General features: G+C 36.6%; 1 protein-coding gene across 2 annotated transcripts in view; it reads left to right on the forward strand.

Annotated features, from left to right (window-relative positions):
- The first annotated feature begins 9,099 nt into the window (after positions 1-9,099).
- LOC106068888 (uncharacterized) overlaps positions 9,100-18,114 on the forward strand; it is a 20,752-nt gene continuing 11,737 nt past the window's right edge. The window contains exons 1-4 of one of the 2 annotated variants that reach the window (XM_056039855.1): positions 9,100-9,150; positions 13,822-13,925; positions 15,163-15,303; positions 18,024-18,114. The exon at positions 18,024-18,114 is cut by the window's right edge and continues 199 nt beyond it. In XM_056039855.1, the coding sequence (XP_055895830.1) occupies positions 9,149-9,150; positions 13,822-13,925; positions 15,163-15,303; positions 18,024-18,114 (338 nt within the window). In that variant the 5' untranslated portion in view covers positions 9,100-9,148. Of the gene's footprint in view, positions 9,151-10,116; positions 10,351-13,821; positions 13,926-15,162; positions 15,304-18,023 lie in introns of those variants that run through there. The other variant, XM_056039854.1, reaches the window with a different exon arrangement.

Genomic DNA, 18,114 nt, shown 5'->3' on the forward strand with positions numbered 1-18,114 from the left:
GTTCTTCATTATTATTACTATTTAATTTGAAAACAACAACAAGTAAAGGCCCTATGGGGAAGATGGGGGTAAAGGCCACCTGTTACCGTGGCCCACGATTAATTGACCTACTTACAGTTGCACCCTAAGAATCCCGATATTTTGAAATCCCAGTGTTCACATGCATTGGAACCCAGGACCCCCTCGCTAAGGAAGCCAAGCGCTTTACTTCTCAGCCACCACACTCCTAAAGAGAAATAACTCTCTCGTTTACAGGGGAAACGAATTGTACAATAAAAGGATGACATCACTGACCTATATATATATATATATATATACAGGGATAATTTTCTTTATGCAGTGCCGGAGTTAAGGTACGGCAGTCGGGGTACAGCCTCGTGTTACTCCCAAGCAAGGGGAAGAGGCCTCCACAAAAGAGATAAAATAAATAAATCCGTTTGGCGGATCAGAAACTTTTAAGTTTTATTTTTTTCTGACTTCACAGACTCAAAAATATAAAAAATAAAAACTAAAATATGCATGTTATATATTATTTTTAAAGAGAGTTAGATTAAATTTACAAAAACTTAATTTCTTCTCAAATTTAGCATGTTTTTAGATAAAAGTATTTTCATACATAAGTGGATCTTTATTACAGCTGTCGAAAAAAGTGATGGGGCCTCCTAATACTTAAATCCGACCCTGTCTTTAAGCATACGATAGAGTCTTTTTTAATATAGCTGGCTTTGTTATTTAACTGCTACTTCTCATTATGCACATATCTCTGTTGTCTGGACGGAAGTAGGTTTGTGATTGTTGATACCTCTTCATGGTTTCTGACACTCATGCTGAGAAGATAAAAACCTGTCTTTTTATCTCTCTGAGTGGACGACTTCGAGGGCCGATTCTGAGTTTGTATTTCCACACACATTCTTTTTCTTTTTTTTTTTTGGTCACATTAGATCATAATGGACCATATTATGTCATATCACATTAGGTCATATTAGATCATATTATGTCATATCACTTTAGGTCATATTGAATCATATTATGTCATATCACTTTAGGTCATATTGGATCATATTATGTCATATCACATTAGGTCATATTGGCTCATATCATGTCATATCACATTAGGTCATATTGGATCATATTATGTCATATCACATTAGGTCACATTAGGTCATATTGGATCATATTATGTCATATCACATTATGTCATATTGGATCATATTATGTCATATCATATTAGGTCATATTGGATCATATTATGTCATATCACGTTAGGTAATATTGGGTCATATTATGTCATATCACTTTAGGTCATATTGGATCATATTATGTCATATCACATTATGTCATATTGGATCATATTATGTCATATCACATTATGTCATATTGGATCATATTATTACATATCACATTATGTCATATTGGATCATATTATGTCATATCACATTAGGTCATATTGGATCATATTATGTCATATCACATTAGGTCACATTAGGTCATATTGGATCATATTATGTCGTATCACATTAGGTCATGTTGAATCATATTATGTCATATCACATTAGGTCATATTGGGTCAATTTTTATGTCATATCACATTAGGTCATATTGGATCATATTATGTCATATCACATTAGGTCATATTGGATCATATTATGTCATATCACATTAGGTCATATTGGATCATATTATGTCATATCACATTAGATCACATTAGGTCATATTGGATAATATTATGTCATATCACATTAGGTGACATTGAATCATATTATGTCATATCACATTAGGTCATATTAGATCATATTATGTCATATCACATTAGGTCATATTGGATCATATTATGTCTTATCACTTTAGGTCACATTGGATCATATTATGTCATATCACATTAGGTCATATTGGATCATATTATGTCATATCACATTAGATCACATTAGGTCATATTGGATAATATTATGTCATATCACATTAGGTGACATTGAATCATATTATGTCATATCACATTAGGTCATATTAGATCATATTATGTCATATCACATTAGGTCATATTGGATCATATTATGTCTTATCACTTTAGGTCACATTGGATCATATTATGTCATATCACATTAGGTCATATTGGATCATATTATGTCATATCACATTAGATCACATTGGATCATATTATGAAATATCACATTAGGTCATATTGGATCATATTATGTCATATCACATTAGGTCACATTGGATCATATTATGTCATATCACATTAGGTCATATTATCTTCTTTTCTTAAGGGAACGTCCCAACTGTAAAATCAAAACTTACACTGGCCTAAGAAAATAAGGTGGCCTAAAAGAATACGTTAGCCAACTGGATAAGTTAGCCAAATAGAATAAGTTTGTCAAATAGAATAAGTTTGCCAAATAGAATAAGTTAGCCAAATAGAATAAGTTAGCCAAATAGAATAGGTTAGCTAAATAGAATAAGTTGGCCAAATGACTAAATACAATAAGTTGGCAAACTAGAATTAGGTGACCAAATACACAAAGTTAATGGACTCAATAAATTTCCGAACCTAGCAAACTCTTGGAGCTCAGACATCGAGTCTGAAGTTTGCTGAAAGCTAAATCGATAGCGTCACGTGACGACAGAAATAAGATTGTGCAAACTTAATCGATAAATGAAAAGTGCAGAACTTTACCCGCCCTATAGTACATTATGGATTCATTTCGATATTATGTTGAGATTGATCTTTTTCAGTGAGATCTTTTATAACGAATGTCGTCACGATGCGTGGGGAAAAATGGCAATTGAAGTGCAGCTTTTTCTAGCACGTTAACCCTATACTCTTAACCGAACAATTCGTGTATGTATGTTTATGTATGCATATATTGAAAACGGCTCTAACATTTTTTTTTATTTTAATGTATACATGAGAAAAAAATCTCGACTCGTTAGCCACATCACGGAAACTCGAGGTCGACCGTTAAACTAGTTTAAACAGGTTTCATTCTCGTAAAATTAATTTTGGCTACACGTATTTTAGGAATGAAAATGTTTCGGATGACGTCAAAGGAAAAAAAACTTGACACCACTTACGTCACTGGTTTACAGCGGTACACTAAAACATTTCTTTGCAGACATGAACATGTTTTAATGAATCAATTGGCCTAGTTAAACCTTTGCGCACCATCTTATTATTGGCTCTATTGATTATTTCACCATAGTAAAAGCCACCTATACGGCTCTCTTCAAGCTATTTATAAACCACGCAAGACACAATAGCCATAAACAGGCCTGGGCAAATTTTATTTCTTTTTTTTTCTTCTCTAATAAATCAATCTACATAAGTGTTTGTAGGAGTGGCGCTTCTTTAATAGAACCTCAATTACAATGCTCGTATTTATTTCCAAAATACAGGTGGAGAAAATGTGAGAGTAGAGTTTAGAAGAGCAATTAAAAAACATTCAATTCAGACACTCTTAAAACACAAATTGAAAGCGAGAAAATATTTATACGTTGCAGTGTAATTGAATACCCTTTTAAGTGGATCCCAATTGAGAAGAAGACGCTAATATAGCAATTATACATAAAACACTGAACCATAATCTTCCGATACAAAAACAAAATTTAATAAAATACTCAGAAAGACACAAAGATTAAGGCACATTCCTCGTCCCATATGCTAGGACAAATTTGTACAAATACTCCTTCTTCCCTAGCGCTATTAGAGCATGGAATGGGTTGCCTGAGCTAGCCAGGAAAACCAGTGACTTGGCGGAATTTAAGTCATTGGTTAATATGCATGTCTAAATGCATGACGCGTAGGACGAAATCATCTTCTTTTTGAAGTAACGTCTGTATTGTATAAGATAAGATAATAGTTTTTGTGGTCTAACTGTAATGGAAAAATGTTTGCACTCCATCATGGACATAAGGTGGCAAGACCGAACCATAAAATAGCGATGTTTTAATGAATTTCGATACGGGCAGTACAGGTGGAATGCTTATAGTTCGACAGTTATGCTGGGCAGGGAACGTATCCCGTATGCGGGACGAACGTATGCAAGAGGCAGCCTTTTTGGTGAGCTGAAAGGTGCCAAGAAACTCTCTAGAGACCAGCTTTGGCACCAACTTGCTTTAACTGACATAGTAGAGTGTAATAGACTAAAACAACACGAGCTTCAATAAACACAATGATTTTATTAGTCTCTATTTATGCTCTTTACTCCAGCCTCTTGTTCTCTAAAACTGACCTCCTTTTACACACAGTCCTGACACACTTCTGTTCACTCAACCATGTACACTCAAGGTCCACTGGTCATTTCATACACAGGCACACACACACTGCACTACCAGCCACTCAAAACACATACACTTACTATCACATCTCCCTCATTGAACGCTTTGAGATATCAATTGACTATACAAATGATTTCTGTCTCACTATAAACAAATTAGTAAACTGAAGTGCAAACTAAAGCAGTGCAAGTCTATAACATTTTCCAATGGACGGATAATGAATGTAATGAATGTGAGATTAGCAAGTCCTTCCATACACTTCACTGCATTCTTAATAAGTTCGAGAAGTACTGTCTACCAAGAAAAAAATTTACCATTGAAAGACATGGTTTTTTCCAGCGTTCTCAACATGAAGGAGAGTAGTCATTTGATAGCTTTGTCACTGACATCAAATGGACCTCATTCACCAATCGTAAACAAACAACCATTAGCCACGTGGTGCTCTATCTCTTCTATATAATTTACGATCTCATGTTTAATTCATGACGGTTGTCACGTGACAGTTTTTTTTCTCGTTGTTTTATCAATAAGATCACGTGACTAAATGTTGTTTGTTTACGATTGGGGAATGAGGTACATTCAAGGCAAAGACATGTGAGTTTGATTTGCTTAAAGATTCCCTAATAAAGGATAGGATAGTTGGTGGCATAAGGAATGAGAACACCCGAGCAAGACTTTTGAGAGAACCAGATCTAGACCTTAACAAGGCAGAAAATATATGTCGGGCAGCTGAGGCAACTGAATGGCAGCTTAAGCTCATAAATGACGAAAGTGGGGTACAAGTTCAGCTACCAATAGCTTTAAAAGAACAAAAGGAAATGTGAGTTGTAGCTAGTGTGGCAAGGAACACAGACCACGTCAGTGCCCAGCTTATGGGGAAACCTGTCACAAATGTCATAAAAAAAGGTCATTTTTCGTCAGTGTGCAAATCAAAGCCTGTAAGTATAGTGAAGTCAGAAGGTCGAGATGACTCCGTTGAGGAAACATTTTTCATCGGCAGTATTGGCTCCCATAGTCTAAGCAACGAATGGAACTCACTCATTACTGTTGAAAACAAACGAGTCACATTCACGTTGGATACTGGAGCACAAGTCAATATTCTCCCATACAGAATCTTCAAGCAATTAAAAAGAAAGAAACTTCTCAAATCAACATCCAGACTTACTACTTACAGTGGAGAAAGATTGAAGGTTGTTGGCAAAGCACACATTAAATGTACTGTTAAAAGTAAGACAGCCATAATAGAATTTCAAATTGTGGAGACACATTCAAAGCCAATTATGGGTCTACCAGGCTGCCAACAAATGAATTTAATCAGAAGAGTTGACTTTATAGAGACGATACACTCTCAGGCTACGCAGATGTATTTACTGGCTTAGGCTGCATGGAAGAGGAATATACTATAAAGGTCAATTCCAACATTAAACCTGTTGTACACGCTGCAAGGAAAGTCCCAGCGGCACTACGTGAGGAATTAAAAAATGAATTGAGAAGAATGGAAGATGAGGGTGTCATTGAAAAAGTAGATCATCCCACTGCATGGGTCAACTTAATTGTTATTGTTGAAAAGAAAGGAGGCGGATTAAGGATTTGTCTAGACCCCAGTGACCTCAACAAAGTCATTCAAAGAAAACACAGACACTTAATATCACAGAGAGCACCTGGTTGCAGGCGGCTTGTGAACGAGACAACTGGAGATCACTTACAAAGACCGCGGGATACACATTAAAAGCCACTGCCGAGGACAGAAGTAGGCGGACAATGATTATGTCTACACTAGTTGTGGCAAAATATGTAGGTCACAGCTAGGACTGCTCAGCCACATAAAATACTGTACTCCCCATTGATTTTCGGACTCAAAGGCAAGTCTTATTATCATAATGTATAGAGTTTATGTTTATTTACTCATTATTTACAGACGAGTCAAAGAGGTTGATTTAGTACACTTTTATATTGACAATAATCGACATATATTTTAATAATGATGTTATGCATATCTCAACCCCCCTGCGCCCCCGGTTGATGTGTGTTTTATATAGGTTGCACCACTCGGTGTTTGGGAGTAACATCCCTTGTAACTGTTGTTGACAACCAAGATGGCGTAAGATTAAACAGCTGATTTGGTGTCTATAGTTTATACCTAGAGTTTTGTTATTATTCGTTCATGTTAATCAACACGCACCTCCAAAAAAAAAAATAATTATTTTCAATGATGTTCCTCTCTTAGCTTTAAGTTCTTTATTCTTTTAAATAGACAACAGACAGCAGAGAAATATTTTATTTTGATTCTAAATTATTATACTATAAATCCTAACATTGATAATATAGATTTTACATGTGTATACTGTAATGCTCTGACTTGTATAGAGAAAATGGATTTGATGAATCCTTATTTAAAACACTAAGGCAATGAGTTCAAGTCAAGTGTAACCTTTTACTCTGCTACAAACTTCTCGCTTTACCCTGTAACTTAGAGATTTAGCTTCGTTTCATATGTAGCGAAACGGAAGTTTCGTAAAAAGCCCTAATAAATACTGCGCGGACAAAAAAAACTTGTCATTCAATGTTCCTAGATTCCATACATTGACTACTATATTAAATCTTCTTCTTCTTAATCCTGTGCACTCCCAGGGGAGCATAGGGCCGGAACCACACCTCTCCACCTCAGTTCTGAGCAGCTTTCTTCATCTGCTCCCAGCTTCTCTGAGGACTGACCAGTTCTGCTCGGGTCTGCCCACTTTCCTCTTTCCTTGCAGATTCCAATCAAGTGCCTGCCTTGCCACATTGGTAGCTGGTTTTCCCAGTGTGTGTCCTCTTTGAAGTAACGTCTGTATTATATATAAGATAAGATAAGATATTTTGGGCTATGGGCTTTTGTCTAGTTCTCTCCCACAAATTGACAGTAATTATCTTTTCTGGCCACCTAATTCCTAATATCCGCGTAGGCATCTGTTAACAAAGGTCTGGAGTTTCCCCATATTTGTGTTAGTGACTCCATGACTCTGAACAGTATAGAATAAAATATATTAAATGTCTGAGAGCACCCATTTGAGAAGTTACACTGCAAAGACTTTCTTCTTCCAAGCCAATAATACACCAGTTGTTTTACGCTAAAGCTCTAATGAAAAACCACACGAGAAACTGTGTTTCTAGACTATAGGCGCTCTTAGAAATATTTTTTTATTCAAATTATCTTGCACAATGACATTTTATAAGATAAGATATATATGTGTATATGAAGTGTAACTGAGTTGATCTTCTGCGTGCGTCCAGCGTGTCAGAAGGTCATGCCCAGTGTGTGTATTTTATGTCCAGTGTGTGTGTGTATAGTACTGCATCAGTGTCATGCGAGACGTGCTGGTTTCATTCACTGTTTACTGTAGTCTAATTTTGTCGAATAAAGCCATGGTATTGGTATTCTAGTCGTTATCATTACATTACAATGTATATATATATATATATATGGCTTGTCTTCGAGTCTTAAGATTAATGAGGAATACAGTAAATCCAGTGGCTGCGCAGCCCCCAGCTGTGACCTACAAAGTTAACCACATCAGGGCAAGCATAACCATAGTTCACCGGTGGTCAATTACGATTCTCTTTTCGCCGTTTGCGTCTGTCCTCGGCAGCGGATTTTCTTGTGGTCTCAAATGTCCATTCCGCGGCCTTTGTGATAAGATATAGGAACCAAAAGAACATAGAATCAAATTTTCGGATTGGAAGAGTGGTTTCCCCATCGCTTCTTTTCGTCATTACAAAAATGTTTCCAAAATAAGTTTGGGTAAAGACTAAGACTAAGACTGCGACTGAGACTGAGACTGAGACTAAGACTAAGACTAAGACTGAGACTAAGACTAAGACTGCTTTATTGATCCTTACTGAATTTTGTTGTGATTACAAGGACTCTTTTCTCATATAAAGACAACACAACAGAAAAATACACATAAATACAGCAGACACAGCATAAAGAAATCATTCAGCGACTACACACAGATATCTTGGTGCATTTCATGTACCCTGATCAATGAGTGGCGGTGATAGAGTATTAAGGTTTCTTAGAAAAATCATTCAACCGAGTGAGGCTAGGTCACCAGGTACTGTTAATGAAGTCAAATTTTCAATAACGCTCTTTAGTATTTAATATTTCATTGTTACAAATAGACAGATGTGCATAAATTATTTATACCATAAAAAACATATATAGGCCTTTAAAGTAATAATAATAATGATCGCCTGATCAATAATAATAATCTTTATTGTCCGTAAGGAAATTTGTCTTACAATTTGTGCATTACACCAAACAAAACATTATAACTATAAAAAATCAAAATGTACCTTCACACCAAAGAGCAGCGTGCCAGGCCATCCAGGGTGTTATCAGCAGCAAACGCCTTGGCTGGCTTGGCCACGTTCGTAGGTCGACTACCACAAGATATTCTGTATGGCGATCTAACAGAAGACTGGAGAACCGCTGGTCGCCCACTTTTACGGTATACGCATGTATGCAAACGAAGATGATTACGTCCTACGCATCAGGCAACCCATTCCATGCTCTGATAGCACAACGAAAGAAGGAGCATTTGTATAAATTTGTCCTAGCATATGGAATGAGGAATGTGCCTTTATCTTTGTGTCTTTCTGAGTATTTTATACCTCCTTTATACATCCTCTAGAAAGACTACTTTTTAACCCGCCAAAAGTCCGTCCCCCGAAGTAAAAAAAATCCTGGTTAAGCGAATTTATAAATATACTATATACTAATAATATTATGGCACGATTAGGAATAAGTTATTTGTTTCGTAGAAGGGAGAAAGTTTTGACTTACAGACAACGATGTAAAAAACAAGACTAGGATTTTTGGTGGAATAACGAAATGTAAGTCAACTGACTGCTTTTGTCTTCTTTAGATAGAGTTGGAACTAGATCTAGTTTTATCTTATCTTCTTATCTTATATATTACAGACCTTACTTCAGAAAAAGAAGATAAATATGCCGTACGCCTTTCATGTGTCAATCTAGTCATGCATGTTAATCAATATCTTCTAAGTCGTTGGTTTTCTTGGCTGAGTAAGGCAACCCATTCCATTATCTAATCATAATTATTCCTTTAAATTAATAATGGCACTTCTGCTACTAGTCTAGGCCTCTGGGAACGTAGAGATTTGTCTTGTCGACATTCGACTGTTCCTTTCCTTATTATTTAAACTTCTTGTTCGGACATTCGCTATCAGAGTTTGACTAATTTCTATTATTAGCCTTTCTCACTTATTGATTTCGCTATTTGAGAGTTACTTCCTTTTGACTTTATCGGCATAAGACACAGCTCGGAAGCGCCTAGCAATATTCCAATGATAGACCTTTAGATCTAGACTACTTAGGCGATGCGCAAAACGTTATTGAACGTTCATTATTAAACTCACGAATGAATAACGATTAGATACGGAAATATCCGAAGTCGTATAGTCCGTTCAAGATGTCTAGTCCTCTAGCCAAATTTAAATATTTATTTTATACTTCAAAAAAATTATAATGGTCAAACTAGAGTTTTTCCAGTGTGGCCAATTAGCTAATAATTATTTTCACTACAATATACAGCAACTTTCAAATTTCTAGGAAAATCGTCAGAGCCGTTTTCGAGAAACGTGTCTACCCACGAGGTTCTCGTTTTTGACCACTCGGAGTAGTAAACACTAAATGCATTGTCCAAGTGTCCTAAAAATGGAAAAAAACGAGTGCTGTATCTTACATTGCTACGCTGAATCAGTTGTGACGTAGTTACAATCGTTGTCTGTCTTTAAAGTTCTTATTTTTACAATAAATAAATTATTGCTTTTATATAGCGCTACTTTCATGCTTATAGCATGCTCAGAGCGCTTTGGTCTAATCTCAGTTGTGGACCAGTTGGGGGGGGGGGTATCTAGGAAAAAGGTTTTTCCGTGCTGCCTTTAGGCGCTCAGTAAACATAACTCTGCCCGAGTAGAGTTGTCGAACCTCGAGTCATTTAGCCTCTCGACCACGCTTCCCACAATACCTCTATTCAAGTCACAACTTCATGGATGATGGAAACTGGACACGGTAAGATACATCAAACAAAAACTTGTGCTTTTTTTTCATTGTAGCTTACGATTAGAAGTAACCTCCACCAGGAGATCGTTCGTTAGCTCCAGTTCGTGAGGACTCTTCTAATAGAGAAATGATTTAGTTCAGTAAACAGTGAAGCGAAACAGAAACAGTGAAGCGAAACAGAAACAGTGAAGCGAAACAGAAATAGTGAAGTGAAACAGAAATAGTGAAGCGAAACAGAAATAGTGAAGTGAAACAGAAACAGTGAAGTGAAACAGAAATAGTGAAGTGAAACAGAAACAGTGAAGTGAAACAGAAATAGTGAAGTGAAACAGAAACAGTGAAGTGAAACAGAAACAGTGAAGTGAAACAGAAACAGTGAAGTGAAACAGAAACAGTGAAGTGAAACAGAAACAGTGAAGCGAAACAGAAACGTGAAACAGAAACAGTGAAGTGAAACAGAAATAGTGAAGTGAAACAGAAACAGTGAAGTGAAACAGAAATAGTGAAGTGAAACAGAAACAGTGAAGCAAAACGTTTTCAAACGTTTTCACTCGGTACTATGTTGCCCGGCTAAAAATGCACAGCTGGGAATGTAATGACTTTTTGCTGTTGTAGCTATGTGTTGGGACTTCAACAATTACTAAGGAGATGTTTGAGTGGGCTTATGTTTGATTGGGCTTATGTTTGTATGGGCTTATGTTTGTATGGGCTTATGTTTGTATGGGCTTATGTTTGTATGGGCTTATGTTTGTATGGGCTTATGTTTGTATGGGCGGATTTCATGTTATGAAAGTTCTAGGCAAACACCATCACAAGAACAAGTGAAGAACTAAGCCCATACTGCAGACTGTTCATCAATTTGAACTTGTGCGTTATACAGAATTGACCACAGACGAGCCTCTATCGATAATCGATGGTGTCACATGGAAGTCCTAATGCCAACTGAAATGGGAAAACAATTTTGAAGAAAAAAATGTGTACCTATATACCTCTATATTCCTATGTTACTTTGTCGAATTGATGCCCGCCGAAATGACGCACAGCGATGTGGCTGATAAAACGATACACGTCTGCTGGTTACTATCCACGCTTTTGTTACTGTTGTTTCTATCCCTCTGTTCTATAGGTCAGTGTCTCACGTCGATTACAAGGCAAATGAATCAAAGGTATTCCTTGCCTGCCTTGGACATTTCGTTCGGTCAAGGTTTCAAAGAATAGAAAGCTGATCGCGATCCGTAGTTTTCGATCACTACTCTAAGCCGAAGAGGGCAAAATGGCGCATTATTTCATCTTTCTCTGAGCTAACGAGAGGCAGCTGTTTGACGCCGTCCTCCTTTAAACTTAGCCAAAGAGATCGCCAAACATATTGATGGAAGAACTGACCAAACATATTGATGGAAGAACTGACCTAACATATTGATGGAAGAACTGACCAAACATATTGATGGAAGAACTGACCAAACATATTGATGAAAGAAATGACCAAACATATTGATGAAAGAAATGACCAAACTTATTGATGCAAGAAATGACCAAACATATTGATGGAAGAAATGACCAAACATATTGATGAAAGAACTGACCAAACATATTGATGGAAGAAATGACCAAACATATTGATGAAAGAAATGACCAAACTTATTGATGAAAGAAATGACCAAACATATTGATGAAAGAAATGACCAAACATATTGATAAAAGAAATGACCAAACATATTGATGAAAGAAATGACCAAACATATTGATGGAAGAAATGACGAAACTTATTGATGGATGAAATGACCAAACATATTGATGGAAGAACTGACCAAACATATTGATGGAAGAACTGACCAAACATATTGATGGAAGAACTGACCAAACATATTGATGAAAGAACTGACCAAACATATTGATGAAAGAACTGACCAAACATATTGATGAAAGAAATGACCAAACATATTGATGAAAGAAATGACCAAACATATTGATGGAGTCATTCGACATTATCACCAGTATTATTTTTATTCATTGTCCACATCATTAAGTTAGATTAATACCATCATTATCATCCTCCACACAAACTGCTAATATCCATACTATTAAATAGTTCATCTTTACATTAAAGAGTCATCCCCATGCATGCTCGTGTATCCCGTGTTACTGTACTGAAAACGTCCGGGGAATCCGGGCAAACGAACCAAGGCTAGACAACCAAAAACCTTTTATAGACCAAACAGGTTTCACAGACATACAAAGTCTGATAGTATAGACATTGATGTCCGTTGGCAGGGGAAGAAATCTATTTCGCTTTTCTATTAAAATGGAGGGACCAAAAGAGTTGCCGGTCTTATCGTGTGTGTGTGTGTGTGTGCGTGCGTGTGCGTGTGTTTGTATATGTGTGTGTGTATGTATGTATGTACAGGAAAAGACAGAGTCAATATACATCTTTATATATAATTCTCTTCTTCCCTAATCAGGTCAGACGAGAAGTAAATGTGAAGATCACTCTCTTATTTCTGCGGATAGTCACCCCACGAAAAAAAAAACAAGAGGGGGGGGGGGGGGAGAACACGTTTTCACAGCTCGCTACGGTTGGCTGCGCGCTGGACTGTCAAACCCTGCCCGCTTCCATCCCATGCGGGAGGTTTGGACTAGGAAGTAAACTATCGTCAACTCTGAAGGAACATTTTACAAACACTAAATAGCAGGGCCGGACTTAAGCATTGTGGGGCCCTATTCGAAACGGATTTCGCGGGGATCAAGTTTGGGTAGGGAAGCGGACAATAAGTCAAATTTAAGAGTTTGTATTAGAAAATAAATTCGTCTATGCCTTTTATTCATTCTTTACCTTCGTACAGAATTACTTTACGAGCCTTGCGTGTAGCAAAGTCATACAGTATATCATAATAATTCTGTTTCCCACATAGATCCCGCTCAATAGCAAGAATTACCAAATGTTTCAATCTGTCTTTGAGAATTGTTGACATCAAGTAATTCTTCATTAGTTTTAGGTGCGATAAGCTTCTTTCACCTGATTATACAATTACGGCTAATGCATAATGCCGTTTTTTATTAATAGCGCGTAGGATTGACGTTTTACATATTGAATGACACCCCAAAATGACAATTTTTTTCTATGCAAAGTAACAAGTTTAAGGTAAAATTTTTAAAAAATGTAGAAAAGATTTGTAAAGATCACTCATACACACTTTGACTTTAATCTTGTTAGCCATTTAGGACGCTTCAAAACATATTTTTTTTTTTTTGCAAATAGAGGTAATCTCAGTCCTACAAATTACTTATTTACACACAAAAAAATGTTTACTTTTATTTCTTAGTCATTATGGGCAACTACATTCAATAGGGCCTCCAATTATCTAAGGCCGGCCCTGCCTGGCGGTCAGACAGACTGATATTGATAAGATTTGTATATGGAAGAATGCTATTTCATATTTTGCGTGCTAAAAAATTAGTTGGTCTTTCTTTATATTTGTTTAGGGTTTCTCTTCAGTCACCCAGTCGACTGGTGAAGCTTTGTGTGGTTTCAGGGGCAGTAATTCTGGTGTCATTCCTGGCCTACTGCTACACGTCTTTACCGTACTGTAAGTTGTGTCCCTTTTTTTTTTCTCTTGTTCTTTCATTTTCAATGTAATTTTGAGGGGTAGAAAATCTAGCTCTATATCTGAGATACTGGCATTCTACGGTAGGTCGACTTCCTCAGGACATCCTGTATGGCGATCAAATAGAAGGCAGGAGAGCCACTGGTTGCCCACTTTTACGTTATACGGATGTATGCAAACGGACATGAAGCTCTTCAAAATCGACACTAGCAGCTGGGAAGAGGTGGCACTGGATAGATCCACATGGAGAGAGAGCATAAAGGAAGGGTCTCGGATTGCAGATGTCATGCACAACAGAAGCAGAAAGAAAGGTGAAAATGCAACGGCGCCTGGTGATTATATATGCCCAACCTGCGATCGCAGCTGTGTATCAATGATTGGCTTCTTTAGTCACACAAGAAGTTGCAAAGGGAAAAGATCGTCTCTCGAGACGTAAAATGCCACAGATATCCGAGATAAATTAAACACTTAATGAGTCAAATTACAAAATCTAATTCGACAACTGAGATAAAATTAAAAAAACAACAACACTTCTATATCTGATATGACCTCACACATCTATATTTAGCAAATCTCTTGTAGAACGGGCATAGAGCCATATTGAAAGTGAAGTTCCATAATCAAAGATCTCTTTGTACCAATGTCTCAATACATGCTGTGACTATTATACAGTAAATAAAACGTCTTTTTTATACTTGTTATGAAGACTCCATTACGTCAATACGAAAAAATTCTCACAAAATAGTTACCTTATTAAGCCTTACCAGCCGACCCGCGGCGTAGCATACCCCCCCCCCCTTCTCGCTCTGTCACAGCGAAAGTTACGTGGAGTAACTCTAGTCCGACTTTGCAGAAATAAAAAGAGTTATCTTTCTATGACTTTTTCATCGTGGTGTCCGGCATGGTTGGGCCACGAAGAGAATTATATATAAAGATTGTACTTTAGTGAATTTTGTGAATGTAGAGCGTGAAAATGTAAATAGTGAACATGAGTTAAGTTTGAACGGAAGTAAGGTCGCAGGAGAGAGTTAAATATAAATTATTATATTGTTTCGGTATATTGTTTATAAAATACGTATCTATCCAGTCATAATAATTGCTTCTATTTAAATAAACCTACATTTCATTTCAAATTGATTTCGTCTGATAACATTTCAATAAAACATTGAATAATAAACTTTGAAAATAGACTGAAAACTAACACTTCATGTTTCTACAGTCAGAACAAAATGTTTACAAGAGGTCGAAAAGTCACAAAATCTGGTAACAACAATGACTGCTGCATTAATCAAAATGTTACAGGAATCCACTGATATGAAGCCACATAATGTTACAGCAGATTGTAAAAACATATGGAAAAGTATGTAAAAGTTAGCATTGATACAAGTTGTGATGTATTCTGTTATTTTACTCACAAAAGCATATAAGCCTATGACAAACTCTATCAATCGTGACTCCTGCAATAGATGTATAAGTTTAGGTAAAGGAATACATAATGAAAATGAATTTATATTGTAATCCTTAAATAGGTCGCTATAGCAAGTAACATATCAGTAACTACTTCCCTTAAATGGAGTCGCGGTGACTGAGTGGTAAAGCGCTTGGCTTCCGAACCAAGGGATCCGGGTTCGAGCCCTGTTGAAGAGTGGCATTTTTACTTTCGGGATCTTTGGGGCGCCTCTGGGTCCATCCAGCTATAATGGGTGCCTGACATTAGTTAGGGAAAGGTAAACCCTCGTTAACCGTGGGCCACAGAAACAGATTACCTTTATATCATCTGCCCTAGAGATTGCAAGGTCTGAAAGGGGTACTTTACATCGATTCCCTTAAATAGCTTCTCTTTGCAAATAATTCATTAGCTTCACTTCCAGTATACCGCTATATGTGCCAGATTGTATCACTGATATCTATACCCTGTACACACCTCCTTGTAGCAAATAAATTTGCTTTACTAGTAACTAATTCCTTCAAGTAGTATCCGGTGTGAAACAGTCCATGTTTTACCAGACAATACTTCCCTTAAATAGATCATCATAGCAAATAAATCTATGAATATTTACTTCTTATATATATAGTGATATTTTTCTTAAATAGATCTTTATAACAAATGAACTTATTAGTTATTATCTCCCTTAGATATAACTTTATAGCAAATATATGTATTAGCAATTACTTCCCTTAAATATAACTTGTTAGCAAAACAATAAAAGTATATACAATAAAAGTATTAGTAATTACTTCCCTTAGCACATATCTTTAAATAGATTTTTAGTTATTACAGTGACGATTACTGTTTTTGTGCCTAATTTGTGACGATTTTATATTAATGATTGTGTTTACAATACAATGATAATTTTTCCTTTATATATATATATATATATAATCTTACAAAAAGAATCGCTTGCAGGGGAAATATAAAATGACTAGAATACACTGAAGAAACTTCTAGACTTTTTTTCTTTCTTTTTATGAGCTCTTTCAAAACATTAATTCAAAAAATTCGCAATACAGCATTACTTAACATATATTCTTACGAAACCACTGAAATTATAAATCTACAACGTAATGTATACGAATGGCTTCCTCCAGTCGCGAAGCTACAATGCATCATATCATAGATGATAAGATGAAAGCCTGGGCATTAGATGTGGTCGGAATGATGTCGCCCACACGTCGTTCCCCCCCCCCTCCTCTCCACGCAGCTGATGTATCCAAAGGAACGACAAGTGCCGATACAGTTTAGGGTCAGCGGCGTGTCAGGCTCTGTCAGGGTGTAGCGCTGGGTACTGCAAACTGCCTTAGGGTCACCGGCTCCTGCTTGTTCCTCAGGGTTATCTCCCGATGCCTTTCCAATGATTAGGCATAGTTGATTTGAATTCAGAGTTTTCCTTCTCTTAGGTAGGTAGCCAGCAATGGCTTCGAGACCCTTTTGTCCAAAGCTTACTGGTTAACGCGTCAGTTACTCGCCTTCGCCCCTTCTCCTGTAAGAGAAAACAGTTCCGCCGGACTCAATATCTGAGCCACACGTGAAGGCCAGGAGTTGGACTGGTTGTCAGAGGCTATTTGAGTCGCATGGCATTAGGAAGCATTTTATAGGTACTGGAGTGCTTATATCCATTACCACTTCCGGCAATGACAACCTTGCGTAACCACAACGTAATAACACTTGAATATACTGATACAACTGAGCAACTTCTTCACATAACCTTTACCTTCACTAATAGTTGACTTCAAAGATATTAAGTACTCCAAGACTTATTACGACTTATGGACCTCAACAGCTCTAGCTCTAGGACCATGTGATTGTCAAAAGAGCTGGGCAGAAGGCTCTTCGAGCTCTAGTCGTGTAAGCCTGATTGAACAAACCGTTCTGTCTGGAAGAGATCAAAGTCAGTGCCTATGCCTTTCTATGATTGGTCAATTATAATTAGCACGTGTTTTCTCTGTGAACTTTCTTTGACCTAACCCCTTCTAGAAGAAAGTAGAATTTTTTTTTCTTCAAATCGTAGTTCTAAATATTCAAGTCATATAACTAGGTTGCAAATAAATGCATTAGTAACTACTTCCCTTAACATGGATCTTAATAGGATATAGATTTATTAGTAATTACTTCCCTTAACATGGATCTTAATAGGAAATTGAGTTATTAGTAATTACTTCCCTTAACATGGACCTTAATTGGAGATTAATTTATTAGTAATTACTTCCCTTAACAAGGATCTTAATAGGAAATTGATTTATTAGTAATTACTTCCTTTAACATGGATCTTAATAGGAAATTTAGTTATTAGTAATTACTTCCCTTAACAAGGATCTTAATAGGAAATTGATTTATTAGTAATTACTTCCCTTAACATGGATCATTACGGGAAATAGATGTATTAGTAATTACTTCCCTTAACATGGATCTTTATTAGTAATTACTTCCCTTGCTATATGGTAAAGTAAATACGTTATTTCTAATTGTAACTCTAAATTTTTAATACACTTAACTCTTGCAGTGTTGTCGGTGTCACTCTTGTATCAAACCTGATCACTGTCTCAGATTTTTCTCTGCTAAAAATAGCTCTTATGTTACAGACTGCCGCCCTGAAAACTGCTCAAAGTCTATAAGCCAAAATGCTGAAAAAAGAATACAAGATTTACTGTCGCCTAAACTGACCCTAAATGA

Source organism: Biomphalaria glabrata, chromosome 9 (genome assembly GCF_947242115.1).
Source record: "Biomphalaria glabrata chromosome 9, xgBioGlab47.1, whole genome shotgun sequence".
In the NCBI taxonomy this organism is placed as follows: Eukaryota; Metazoa; Mollusca; class Gastropoda; family Planorbidae; genus Biomphalaria; species Biomphalaria glabrata.